The sequence below is a fragment of the Phlebotomus papatasi genome, chromosome 3 (genome assembly GCF_024763615.1).
Source record: "Phlebotomus papatasi isolate M1 chromosome 3, Ppap_2.1, whole genome shotgun sequence".
NCBI lineage: Eukaryota > Metazoa > Arthropoda > Insecta > Diptera > Psychodidae > Phlebotomus > Phlebotomus papatasi.
In genome coordinates this window covers 44,582,890-44,597,266 of record NC_077224.1, presented here as the reverse complement: position 1 = coordinate 44,597,266, position 14,377 = coordinate 44,582,890, and the positions used below count along the sequence as shown (strand labels likewise).

Here is a 14,377-nt window from a genome sequence, read left to right as displayed (position 1 = left end):
CTGAAATAGAAGAAATATTATCTCTTTTACAAATTATAAAAAGAATCACAAAAGGTGAAAGAAGTATTTTCTAGTTCTCTCCTCACTTTAGAACTATTCCATTTTTCTTAAATTTAATAGAATGCGAAGTCATTTTTCACAGGAAAAAATTGCTCCTAAACCCTGAACATGCCAATCACTATAAATTACCGGATGTCTCTGAACATATGAGCTTAATAAAATTATTCACTTGAGATCGCACACTATCACAATCTAGATGATCATGGAGAAAAATAACGTATCTTTTTTGCGCTCAAATCACCCTCAGTCTCCTTTATTGTGTGATCACGAACGGACGATCACAAATCTCGGACAGAAACTTCTGTGTGTACCATGAAGATTTGGATAGATTTGAAGGTGCTGCTGATGGCCAGTGTCTTGCTCACGACCCTCCAGGGAGTCGTGGCTAAGCGCTCTGGCCTCGGTAGACGGGCAAAGACCTCAAGTGGAAGATCCTATTCAGGTCGATCGAACCAACAACATCACTATGCACCTCAACCTGCCCCTAAACCCGCTGCTCCACCAAAATCCAGCGTTGTAGCACCACCTAAAAGTGCATCCAATGTTGCAGCATCAGCTCCCAAACCTGCGGCTCCGGCTACCAATCAACAGCCGATCGGGTGGAACGTGGGAAATGGGAAACACAATCCTAGTGCTCCTGTCGGACCACCACCTCCCTATCCAGGAGCCAGTCATTATCATCCAGGAAGTGAGTGCTTTGAACTGTTATCAGTGAAGTGGAAAAAAATCCATACTTCAGTTTCTCGATTTTATTATTAATATTGAGTGGTAATTCGTTCAGTTTTATAACTCAGAATTGTTGGATTATTTAAGTTCAAGCTATTCTTTGGATTAAGTAGGAGGATCCTTTATCTTACCGGGGATCCTTTTAAAAAGCACCGTGATCAATGAAGTTCTTTGCAACACATTAAAATGATACTTGTCTACCTTCGATCGTGACTGGGCAGGAAAACCCTATACTTTTTTAATAGAACACCATAGTAAATATAAAAAACTAAGTCCTGAAAAGATGAATCTTATTTCATCCCCGTAAATGATAAAAATAATCTTCCGTTGTTGGCTTTCAACCTTCAAAGATTCATTTTAAGCCTTACAATAGGCTAAGTGAGATCCATCTTTTCAAAATTTAACAGCGGATATTTTATTTTTACGAATGATGACGTTTAGATTTTCCACAGACAAGATATAAATATTTCTGAAAAAAATATTAAAAATACGTACAATATAATAAATCTTAATTAAGTGGTGATTTTAAGACTCTCTTTGAACAATTTTAGTCAGTCACCAGTGTTAAAATCGTTAATTACTTGCTATTTTCTTCACAAAGATAGTGTGATTGCAGCTTAAGTGAACTGTTAGTGATCTTAATCTACTCTTGTTAATATAACAGATTAAACATAACAAGTTTCAAAATACGGAACGTTAAAAATAATTGTTCTTTGAAACTGGGATTTGTGACTTTCGAGAATATGTTTTTGAATAAAAACAACAAAATTGTGCCTTTTGTGTAATACCTACTCTAACTCATTATACCGTTGTTGCGTTATACCGTTATACTTCTGTATTTACTGGCATAAAACTGGTTTAGAACGATTTATTGAAGATTTAAAATATTTTCAAATTATCGTGGAAGAATAATAAAATTAAACCAAAAGTTATTATCGGTGTGTAACCGTTTTGCAACATGATGCGAAACAGATTAAATAAACACGCCAGGAGTTCAAAGCAAAGACTTCTTCAGTGAAACCGAACGTGTTATACTTTATTCAAAAAATAAATTTAAAAAGAAAACAGATGTGAAAAACTTAAAAAAATATATTAGAAGGAATTAGCCAAGGTCTCTGTTAGTTATGGGCAAAAATCTACCTAGATAATTTCTTAAATGGGAAAGATTCATGAAGATCGCAAGAACCTACCTATAATTGTTTGACCTCTAGCTTTGACAATGGTCACACTGACACACAAACGGATCTCTGCTAAATTGTTGAACTAAGGGTTTTGCGATGTGAAACCCCTTCCAATCGGTTATGACCTGGTAGTGAACTGATAAATAATTTTTATCCGAAAATCAATCTTATTACTCATAAGCCATTTTTAGCGATCTTTAATTCATAAATCGGCTCAAATGGGTTGTAGACCAGTACGGGTAATGATGCCCAGTTTACCTCGTAACGATCGTATACATCATACGATACCAAGCTTTGTAATGAATAAATTTTTCCTATGTTTCTCTATAAATGTGACTTATCGCACAGTTTAAAAACTAATGGCCACAACAGATTGGGAGCAATTTTCATCAAAAATTTCTTTTTTGAAAGAAATTGCCTGCAGCGCTGTAGGTTCAAATGTCAAACTCCTGTCAAAAATGGACGTTTTAACAAAAATTACTCCCAATGTGTAGAGGCCTTAAGGGAAAGTGCTCGGTTTTTGAAATATATTGTGGAGTAACATTTATTGAGAAGCATAGGAAAAATTTGGTCACTACGAAGCTTGCGATCGTACGAGGGATGGGCATTTTCCCCTATAGCATCTTAGTGATGAGTTCGAGCATTTTGCAAAGCATAGGACGTTTTGTCACCCCTTTTTATTACACATTTTCTCTTCTTGTTTTCTCATTCGAAAATGAACGCAATAAGATTATTTTTTTAATTAAATTAATAAGTCAATCAATTTTACATTTTTTTTTCATTTTAAATTTACACGCTAAATATGTAGCACGTGAAGAAAACTTTTTTAACTTACATGTAAAAAATTATGTAAAATGTTAAAAAAAAATCCGCCCAACCCTGCCTATGGAGTTGCGCTGTTCTCTTTCACGGAAAGTGAGACAATCCATCGACTAACAATTGCCTTTAACACATAAGATATATTTGTGGTCTGGGTCCCCGTGATAACATTGCTCTGCATAGTGACGTGTTTGTGGGATAGGACTGGTTACTGGCACCGCCTGATATCGATGGAATCCTCGAAGTACCTGGCTTCCTGTTTGTTGTACCAAGTGTGGAGCAGGACACGTTTAATGAGACGTTATTTGTCAGGGGAGTCTCCAAATCCCTTCCCCGTGAGTCTCGTGAGGCACAACATTTTTAAACCGGGCCTTACACCTAATAAGATCTCTTTTTTTAATGTTTTTTTCTATTTTCTTAATTACTTATTCTTTCCTTTTGTAAATTTTCATTTACTCATTTTATATACTTACCACGCATTAGTAAGAGGGTTGTACTCTATTTGTTGTGTTTTTTTTTGAATAAGTTGAAATTGTAATTGAAAAAATATGACTGAGGACATTCAAGAAATTTCAAATAAATAAAAACTTTTAATATCAGCAAATATCATTTTTGTGATGAAGTTCTCGATATACGGTCTTACCTGATAGGGCATTTAAGAAAATCTATATTTAAGGAAAAATGGGGTAGGGGAAACTGGGGCAAAACTTGTCAAAACGCATATTTAATTCTTTCACGAGCTCTGAGAAAACTTAAACATTTTATAATGAGCATATTTTTTTTTAGAAAAGTTACTGCTCTACATCATTGCAGAAGACTATTTTCCTCTATCTCGAAAGAAATGTGATCTTCGAATCATTTTCTAAAAGTCGATTCTGTGGAGATTTTCAAAATTGCTGGGGCAAATTTTGTCAGTCTTCGGATAATTTATGACGTTTTCCTCTCGCAAACGTTAAAAATATCAAATAGACATATTTTTATAGGAAATTTATTCTTCATTTCTTCTTCATCTTAACGAGAAATTTGGTTAAATTGAGCTTATCAGTATTGATATTTTCTGTAAGCCAAATATTCCAAAAATAGGACTCAAAATTTCATTATTTTTTATTTTACATAATCCTTCGTCGAATCCCTTGAAACTTTGTAAGTTTAAGGAGGTTCATGAAGGCTATCTATAATAAAGATTTCAAGCCTCAGTCTCTTTTATTTGAGATAATAGTGAATATTGAAATTTTCGTTTTGACAAATTTTGCCCCAGTCTCCCCTACTCTTACCTTTTTATACATTTTATCATAGAAACACTATGATGATACCTAATATATTTCTTTCCTACGTAATGAATGTCGGAAATGCTTCAAGCGTTAATCTGCGTGTCATTATAAACAATGCTCTCGTCTATTAATTTTTTTAATAAGAGCTTTGAAATCGCGCAAAATTGATTTTCTTGCTCTCGAAACCTACCAAGCTTTTTAAGACACCCATGCAATATTAACACAATGATTAACACTTTTTCTCATGACTGTTATTTCTCTTTTCAATATTACTACGTTTTGAAAAGTTGGAGCAGCTCCACCAGCATATTCACCCAGAAATGCCCATCCACCGCCTTACTCCTCACTGAATCACAACAGCTATCAACAAGGCCATTCTCCTTACCAGCAGCATCATGCACCACAAATGTCTCATGCTGCGGATTCATCCAGGTTTTATGGACTAGGTCCTACGAATTTCGGTCAATCGAATCCACACAATCCCTACATGTCTTCTGGCTATGGCGGATTTAGTGGTTATGGGGGATCTCCTCATGCCATGGGAGGGCATGGATATTACCCTGGTGCTGGGGCTGGTGGCTTTGGCGGAGGCATGGGAATGGGAGGTGCTCCAATGATGATGGGAGGAGGAATGTACGGCTATCAGAAGCCCAAGTCATCCCTGTTTAGTTTGTCCAACATCCTGACTGGAGTAGCACTTTACGGGACAGTAAGAAGCTTAAGTGGCGGTGGCTGGGGAGGTGGAGGATATGGCAGTAATTACGGTTATGGCGGGGCCCGTGAGGTGCATATTTATGATCATCGGGATCATGGTAAAGACACAGCGGAAAATATTGCTATCCAACAAGCAATTGGAGTTCCAGTTGCCAATGTTTCCTATGTGGCCAATACACCAACTGCAACACCTTTAGCACCATACCCAGTTACCGGATCAAATGTTCCAATTGAAACTCCTGCTGAAACAGTAGAAGAAATGACCCTTCCTCCTCTTCCTACTGACAATGTACCAAAGATATATTATGGATATGGCTTTGCTTACGGATATGGCGAATATTCTGTAGACTCTGATTCTTCCTCAGTATCATCGTCAAGTTCAAGTGAAGAGGAAAAAACGGAAGGTAGTTCCCCGCAAAAAGAATCTACATCTTTCTCAGTTTCTGAGGAAAATACTGTAGATTTTACAACGGAGTCTCCTGATTCAACGATCAATGATGAATCTCAGGAGGTTTCATAAGAACTAAATACTTGACCTTCTTGACATTATGAGATTTTTTTGTACCTTTTATAGAAGTCTTTCGTTTTTGCCCTCTTTAGATGTTAAATGTCACTGATTGTATAAATTTGAAAAATAAAATTTTAATAAAAGTACTCAAACATCATAAGTGCCTTTATTGATACTATCTTAGAATCTTACTTCAGGTAAAACAGATTCTGTTAGTTCTCCACATTTTACTACCCAGGTACTTCCATTTTCACCTTCCTGCATTATTTTTACAGCTGCCCTACTCACGACTGACGGACTGCAAAGGAATTATTATTAAGAAATAATTCTAATTTTTTTGTGGTATCTAAGTCAAAAACCTTTGTATTAAAGCCATCATTGCCTGCTTTTTGGCGTCCAATTCTTCTTGACTTGCAATTGCAGTATAATCTTTTATGTAATTCTTAACCAATAATTTAGATTCTGTTGCTCCTGGACATAGATTCAAGAATTTAATGCCCAAATCTCTAAGTCCATGGGCTACCGCCCGAGTGTATGCAACAACACCGTGTTTAGAAGCACTATAGGTGGGAAATGTACTGAAGGGAATTAATCCCGCAGCTGAAGAAACATTTAGAATAATTCTAGACCCTTCATTTCCCTTATTTATTTTCATGTGCTCAGTTGCAAGTGAAGTACATGCAATAACTCCAATAAGATTGACTTCTAGAACTTTCCTATACAAGCTTTCATCAAAGATTCCAGCACAATTTACAACGATATCCAGACTGGGAATAGTCTTCGTAAATTCACTGAAACACTTTTCCAATTCTTCATGGGAAGTCACATCCACTTGGAAGTACTTTATGGAGACACTGGGATAGGTCTTCTTCCAATCACTTAAAATCTTAGGTTCTTGAGAATTCATATCAAGAACAGCGAGATACTTAATTCCATTTTTAAGAAGTTCCTCACAAATTGCTCCACCGATTGCACCAGATGCTCCAGTGACCAAAGCACTTTTATTTTCTAAAAATGTTATAACAGTAAATATTCTTTAGTATTTTTTGTTTAATTTTCTGGTACGTGAATATTTTCTTTAATGTCAAAGAAAAATCTATAATATTAATATCAAAAATATTCTTACTTACCAAAAGTTTTATTCACAGAATTTACTCCGTTATTTAACACAGACATTGTGTTTACGACCACTTTACTCACTTAGCAGTTCACGATTGAATTTTAGCTATTACTTTTTCATTATAAGTAGTGTGTTTTGTTTAATCAGGCCGATAAGATTAGGCAATTTTTAAAACAATAAATTTGGTGTATATATCAGAAATCTGAATAAACATAAGAATTTAGCCAGGGTACCTCAAAATGCCAGATATTGGTGTTCAAATTAATATACGAGCTCATCAGATCGATCACAAACTATGGCGAAGTGTCTTTTGAGACTCATGAATACGAAAAGCACGAAAAATGTTATTAAAGGTCGACTTTTGTGCAGGCTGGCAGTTCGTGAAAAGGTTTCCAAACCTAATTTATTATTCTATTCGAATATTTTAAATCCAAAATATCTTCTCAACAGGCTTTCTTTTTGGAATTTTCGTATCTTTAAAATTAATATTAAAGATTATTGTTCTAAAAGGTTTCGAAAAATCATTGCAGTTATGAAATTCGTGTCAACTCTTTGTGGGAGAAAGCAATAAGAGATACCGGCTTGCGGTTTTCACATTTTAAGGCTCATATTATAGGTATACTGAAGATCGATTTTATCGAAACTTGAATAAAACTGAACTAAGTAACGGAAAGGCCAAATGAAATATCTTTAAATTCCCACTTTTCTTTTTTGGACTTTCTATTAAAGAAACAAAAATCACCTCAAATAATTAAATCAATTGACGTTAAAAAAACGAAGGAACGGTTTTTCTTAATCGGGGACTGTGAAACACGGAAATTACCTTTGGTTCCTTTCTCTTTTTAATTTAATTTCTCAAGCCTTGAAAACTAGGGAAGTGGGTCACCTTTGAATTAGGGCAGCTTTAAAATTAAGCTTTTTCTCCTGTTCTAAAATAGAATTGACCTTTAGGGTAAATGTCCTAATTCAAAACCATTTCCAGGCGCTTCAACTTTGACAGAAGATTCAACATATTAAGTTCATATTTTTTCTGAAGAGAATTACATAAATTTCCTCCTTGACTCTTCTAGAATGTTACTGTTTAGTGAAAATTCTTTAGATATAATTTGAAAACTTCTTAAATACAAAAAAAAATACTCGAGTGCAAAATGCTTCTATTGGAAATATATTAATCCAAATGGAGACAAGGGAAAGTTTCTAATTGGAGACAAACAGTGTAAGTGAAACCGCTACGAAAGGCTTCCAAAACCTTGTTGAGTTGCTACTGAGTGCAGGATTTGTTCTTATTCCTGGTCTTTTCTCCTTTCCCATCTAAAACAATAAGAAAATCTCTCCAAAAAAAATCATATTTCCGGGGTTTCCTACTGAAGCATTTGCAGACACTTCAGAAAAACCCTTTTTGTTCACGAAATAGGTAATTATTTCATTTGAAAACTTCACGTATCGTTAACAATAAAGATTAGCACTTAATTTAACTAAAATTAGCCAGAAATATGGCATAAATTTTAAACAAAACGAATAAACAGCAGTCACCTCATTGTGTTTTTCATTGGAAAACATGGTCGATCGATGAAAAATTCGATGGTGAAAAGGCACACTTTTAATTTTTCTGAGAAATTAATAAATCAAAATTTGTGAATATGAATGGATTTTCGCTTTATTTTGGAGCAAAATTAACTAAATAATGAAACTGTGGTACAGAAAATATATAAATATAATAATTTAGTACTGTATTTATTATGAAAACAATGACGTTTCCATTTGGAGTAGCGAAAAATTTCCATTTGGAACAGGTTTTGAATTAGCTTAATATACCCTATTGTAATGGCAAATTTAGCTTCACAATTGATTTGCAGTGCTAAATCATATCATAGGGTACAATTTAAATTTAAAATAGAATAAAAGTTCTATTTTAAAAGTGTCCTAATTAAATGGTGTACAACTTCCCCCTACTGATATCTACTACAAAGCCTAACATTCAAATTGCTGGCCGAAAATTCTCTAGGATAGGATTTTTTAGAACTTGAATGGCGAATATCTTTATAAATCTTTAGTACAATGAACCTGAAATATTTCAAAAAGTAATCGAACTGTTTTTGGTATTGCTATGTTCTACATTATTTGGAATTACATTTCATAACTTGACCAGACCAATCTATATTTCCACATATTTCTTGATTGATTTCGATAAACTTATTTTCATATGCACCTTAACAAAACCAACTATACTTATACGCATAAGTTCGAAAAGTTAATGAAATTACAATTCAAAAATTTTAAAAGAATTTGAAAAAAGTGGAATTTCGTGGATGTAGTATTGTATGTCAATGAGTTCATATTTGAACAAAAAAGATTTTACCAGTGAATATTTTTCTTCAAATTTTATATTTAAAAAAAATGTTATAGGAATAACTAGAAATAAGTTTTCCGTCCATTGCCAATCCAAGAATGACACCGTTCTGACGGTTTTTAAGTTTTCCATGAGCCATGAGTGGCTGATCGACAGATCGTGCAGATCAGTCACCAAGATGGACTGATCAAAAATCAAAGTGTACCAGTGCGTAGAAGATTTGTTTAATAATAATAATAATAATAATAATAATGCTGGCACAACATTCCATGAAGGAACTAGGCCTTCCCGCTAGGGCAGTTCTAGACATGCCTTATTATTTTTTCTTGTACGGGATGAAGTTGTCAGTCCCATGCCCGTGGAATCAAGTTCAGTGAAGCTCACTGGATGCAATCCGAACACCTTTAACGCCAGAAAAATTCATAGTGACCTTAAGGCGATTCGAACCCGGGACACTTGCATCATAGAGCGAGTGCTCTACCACTTGACCCATTGAGTGCCATTTCGTCTATTAACAATAAAATGTGAGTAATTTCCTCCAAAAATATTCGAATTTGTGTACATCAAGAATTGTAATACTATAAGCAATCTCATCTACCATAAGCGCACCAAGACTTACTACTAGATTTTACCTTACCACACATTTTAACAGACAATTTTTATTTAGCGGTAATTAAGACTATTATGCTTTTGGAACCTCATTATCTTTTTAGGCTTACTTCAAATAAGTGAAATATTCCATATTTTCAACGGTTACTATAACCGTTTCTTATTCTGACATTTTATAATCTTATCTGTATTAGCGTTAAAAGGTATATAAACAGTTTTTATTTATCAGCAATATATTTTTTTAACATAGACAACTGTTCATCTTGGTGACCTCCAAATGCTAAAGATCTTTACTCTTTTTTGCAAAGGGAAGTAAAACTCAGAAGATGCGGAAAATTTAATTTGTGATAACGCTTCCAGAATTGAGATAAAAAATCTTATGCCCTATAACTCGAAGCGGCTAATATTTTCTTATAATGTCGTATGATTTGTCGTTTATTATCAGGGACAAAAATGTGGACTTTAATGTTGACTACACACTGAGAAAGAAAGAGGGTGCGATTAACTTTTTTTCCTCATAATTTTAATACTTTTTAGGTGTAAAAATATATCAATATTTTTTAATGGTAATTTTACACCTTTTTAAGGGTAAAAATAACATGAAAAAGGGTAACTTTAACCTTTAATACACCTAAAAAGCATAATATTTACACCGATTTCGGATTAATACTACAGGGTAAAATTAACATTTCCGGAATGTTATTTTAACTTTTTCGGATTTCTCTCAGTGCATACTAAAAGTAATTTTCGACAAAAAAAAACTGCCTTTTTTAAAAATTCTGACGTTTCTGTCTACAAGGATAGGGGAAATTTTCATTAAGAAGGCATTTTTTAAAATAATTTCTGCTAGTGTGGAGAGGCCTTAACTCTTTCGCGTCCCACTTTTATTCAGCAGATGAATTCATGCAAAATTGAGTTTTTCCTAATGCTTTATGATCAAATATAATAGTTCAGAGAGGAAAAAAATTTTCCATTGCGTGAAAACTCGGAAAAACCCCGGGTCATATATGACCCTGTTGTCCTCAAGGGAAGTGTACATACCATTTTCAAAATCTATATCACGGGCTTTTTAAGAGTTTTTCTTGCTTGAAGTTACTAATTTGGCCAAAACCATGGCAAACTGGATTGCCTTGATGAACACTGTACTCCTGGTCTTCAAGGAATCTTCCTGGTAATCCCTTGAACAGTCACTGTCACAATATTTTGAGTGGTATTTGGCAAAAATAAACTTACTAACATATATATTGACACACAATACAATTGCACAATATGAGACGCTTGCAGAATACTCTAAAATATTGCAAAATATGTTATAATTCATCAGATATAAGATGAAATGTCCAGGAGCAAGATGTCCCACCTGCATTTCACAAAGAAAAACAATGTCCCAACTACATTTCGCTGCAGGTTTGGGACGAAAACACTGTTACCCTTGGGGACTATAGGGTCATATATGACCCGGAAAATTCTACACGCTTTTCTGGAAAATTGAGAGTAATTTATTATATCAAAATATGCAATATACAATCTTTGGATATTCTATTTTGTATTTCTAAAGAACTTTTTGCTGAAAAAAATAAATGAATATAAAAATTTTTGAAAAAGAAAAGTCATTTCACAAAGTTCGAAATTCGTGATTTTTGATCTCACATATTTTCTTTTCCTGTATATCTGGAGTCTTGAGAAAATTAGCCAAGAATCTTACATCCTTCTATAATGATGTCGTGCACAAACCGATAGATTTCAATTAATGTAAATAGTCAAAAGAAATTGTTTTTTCCCCGGGTCATATATGACCCTAATGACGCGAAAGAGTTAAGAGGTAAGATATGGGAACACATTGAAATATCTATCAATAAACCAGGATCTGACCAATTTTTAAATGATTTGCTTTTAAACGTAAGTCCTCCTTTTGTAAATAATGCTTAATTGCGTACAAATACGTAAAACAAAAAAGGTATTAATCGCATGATTTATTCCAAAAACAGAACATTCAGTTATAGGATCATGAGTACAATTTTGAATTTCATGACTCATGGATTAATTAAATTCCTAAATCTACTCATAAACTGTCACCGTATCAAAAATTTAAAATACATAATATATATTTTTATTACAAGTTTTTAAAACTTTTAAAATTTGAAATTTTGAACTTTTCAGATACGAATTGGTGGTAACTCTGCTTCAGTCAGTTTTCCAGTAATTATGGTCCAGACACTTCCACTTTTCGCATTCTGCATCATTTCTACTGCAGCTTTTCCCACTTCAGAAGGGCTGGAAGGAATATTCAGATATTTAAGTTTCAATAAAAATTAGTATACACTGAAACAAACCTCTGCGCGGGAGACAATTTCTTTCCTGTTGATGCAGTCTTTTCAGACGTCATGAAGCAGTATTCAGTTGAAAAGACTCTCTCGTATAGTTCGGAATCTGTTCCATGTGGACACAGAACCAGGAATTTAATACCCAAATGATCTCGTCCATGGGCAAGAGCCCGGGTATAGGCTACAACACCGAATTTTGAAGCACAATACGCCGGACCAGCACTGTAAATGCTTAGTCCAGCAACCGAAGAAATATTTATGATGGTTCCACCTTTGCCTTTGCCGGTATCAATTCTCATGTGATCGATAGCAATACGAGTGGATTCAATAACACCATTCAGATTCACATTAATAACTCTCGTTGGGTCCTTTTCATTGAAGATTCCAGCACAGTTTATCACGATATCCAAGCTTGGAACTGCCTTTGTGAATTCACTGTAACACTTTTCCAGTTCTTCACGAGAAGTCACATCGACTTGGAAGTACTTTATGGAGACACTGGGATAGGTTTTCTTCCAATCACTCAAAATCTTGGGTTCTTGAGAATTCATGTCGAGAACAGCGAGATACTTAATTCCATTTTTAAGAAGTTCCTCACAAATCGCTCTACCGATTGCTCCAGATGCTCCAGTAACTAAAGCACTTTTATCACTTATTAGAGACATTTTCCCAGAGTTCTTTTCAGCTCAACAATTCAACAAGGAATGAATGAACTGGAATTGTGTCTAAAAGTGGAAGAAGTGATGCAGCTGGAGATAAGATTAAACTCAGTCACTCTCAGTGGTAAAGTTTATTGGTTGGTCGTTTCGGATCTCTTTATTTGTTGTTTGAGATAATTTATGCTTTTCATATTTTAATGCACTGTCATTGTTGGTATGGCTCTTAAAAGTTCATAGATCTGTTTAGTTTTTATAAGTATCAATTGATCTTGCTTGCCTTGATGGTATAGCAATAGAATGAATAAACGCCCGAATGAATGCTCAAAGTTGAAAAAGGTAAATATTTTAAGTGTACAAAACATAATCTTGACTCAGTGTGTTAAGGGGAAAGCTTGAAATACAAAGTCAAAAAATCTTTTTTTATTACCTAAATCGATAGATAAACTGTCTAAGGAAATACAAAAAAAAAATCAGAGGACTCAAGAAGAAGATTCGTAATTTCGCCAATCAAATACTTGAATAAAAAACTAATATATCTAATAAATCTACAATGAATTAAAGTTTCAAAAAATATTTTTCTTTTTTTTTAATATTATGTAGACTTCATTTTTAAAGCATTATTATTTGGTGAAATCTTAACGTGCACATGCTTTAAATAGACAAAATCAATTTTAAATGAAAAGAAACTTTGAAATCTTGAAGTCTTTGAATTTATTAACGGGGAATTATGGAATTATTATTGAATATTTAACGGGGAATATATCGCTCCTTGGAAATTACAAGGGGCTAACTCAAACTGAGCCATTTTTCAGGAGACAGCATGAAAGATTCAACTTTGTATAAATAATTATCTCAATTGAGTATGTTAATAAAAACAATTTAATTCTTTTCTAATTGTATGAGCATTATTATAAACATCGAAACATACATATTTTATTCTTTCAAAATACGTTTTTTTATGAGTTAGCTCTTTGTCATTCTAAATGATGCGCAAATTTTCATGAAATTAGAATGACAAGGGATCAACTTGCTTGAGTTAGTCCCTTGTTTCACAAAAATTTGAACGATAAATCTATTTTGTGCCCATTGACTTCAAACAAAACCGCGCAAGCAATCATAAAGAGTAAAATTTTGAAAAACTTTTCTAATAACGAAATTTATTGACTCATATCATCTGAAATTTTATTAAATTCTCTGTCTGAGTGCATTAAAACCTCAAAATCGCCAAAAAGTGAGTTGGCCCCTTGTAATTTCCAAGGAGCGATATGGTCCTACTTTTATATAAAATTTAATTAACCTTATATAAAATTTAATTACCCTTATTTCAATTATCTCCACTTAGAGAGCGTGAACAGCCTTTCGGTTATGCGCTACTCTACAAAAAATCGCACTCTACATCCCTGTGCCTTTGTGCTAGGTTTCTGCCATAAAATTGTAAAACTTGCCATGTCAACTTTGTAAAAGTAATTTTTTCAAAGATTACACAGCCAATGAAGAAGTATTTCTGTCGTTTGGCTTCGGAGGCTGGTCAACAACGCTAAGACGGCGGCAGACGCATGGTAAGGGGGGAAATGTAGAGCTTGAATAAATTTATTATTATTATTATTTATTTTTTTACTACGTGTAAAGTCAGTATTTTATCCCAAAACTTCGGAAAAGTTCTGATTTCACGATTTTTCCGGTTTTATTTCTAGTTTAACTATGTAAATACACCTAAATATTTATTACTTTATTAAATTATTTTTTTTTCACACAAGATTACGAGGTCAACATTACCCACCAATTAGGCGAGTACTACAACGAATTTATGCCCAGTAAACTAGTAATTTGTCAACCAATATTAATTTTCTTTTTCGAAAATTTTTTAGGTACTTTAAATATATATAGACAGATATATAGCCAAAAATTTCCTGAAGCTTGATCGTTACCATCTCCTTAAAAAATCCTAATTTTATAATATTTAATTGTGGACGTTCTAATTTAGGCTATCCCCTTAAATACCCACATTGCTGTTTCCACTATTTGTAAAAATTACG

General features: G+C 33.7%; 3 protein-coding genes across 3 annotated transcripts; 1 reads left to right on the top strand and 2 right to left on the bottom strand.

The window, feature by feature from the left end:
* Nucleotides 1-294: 294 nt before the first annotated feature.
* On the top strand, nt 295-5,436 carry LOC129807925 (translation initiation factor IF-2-like). The gene is made up of 2 exons (XM_055857531.1): nt 295-748; nt 4,345-5,436. The coding sequence occupies exons 1-2, from the start codon at nt 373-375 to the stop codon at nt 5,289-5,291; spliced, it is 1,323 nt and encodes a 440-aa protein (XP_055713506.1). The 5' UTR covers nt 295-372; the 3' UTR covers nt 5,292-5,436.
* A 23-nt stretch (nt 5,437-5,459) lies between these two features.
* Nucleotides 5,460-6,578, bottom strand: LOC129806698 (15-hydroxyprostaglandin dehydrogenase [NAD(+)]-like). The gene is made up of 3 exons (XM_055855469.1): nt 6,410-6,578; nt 5,639-6,287; nt 5,460-5,577 (listed from the first exon to the last, which is right to left on the bottom strand). Exons 1-3 carry the CDS (start codon nt 6,453-6,455, stop codon nt 5,460-5,462), a joined length of 813 nt encoding a protein of 270 aa, XP_055711444.1. The 5' UTR covers nt 6,456-6,578.
* A 4,256-nt stretch (nt 6,579-10,834) lies between these two features.
* Nucleotides 10,835-14,293, bottom strand: LOC129807924 (alcohol dehydrogenase 1-like). Its single transcript, XM_055857530.1, has 2 exons — nt 11,692-14,293; nt 10,835-11,632 (listed from the first exon to the last, which is right to left on the bottom strand). Exons 1-2 carry the CDS (start codon nt 12,345-12,347, stop codon nt 11,515-11,517), a joined length of 774 nt encoding a protein of 257 aa, XP_055713505.1. The 5' UTR covers nt 12,348-14,293; the 3' UTR covers nt 10,835-11,514.
* Nucleotides 14,294-14,377: the final 84 nt, after the last annotated feature.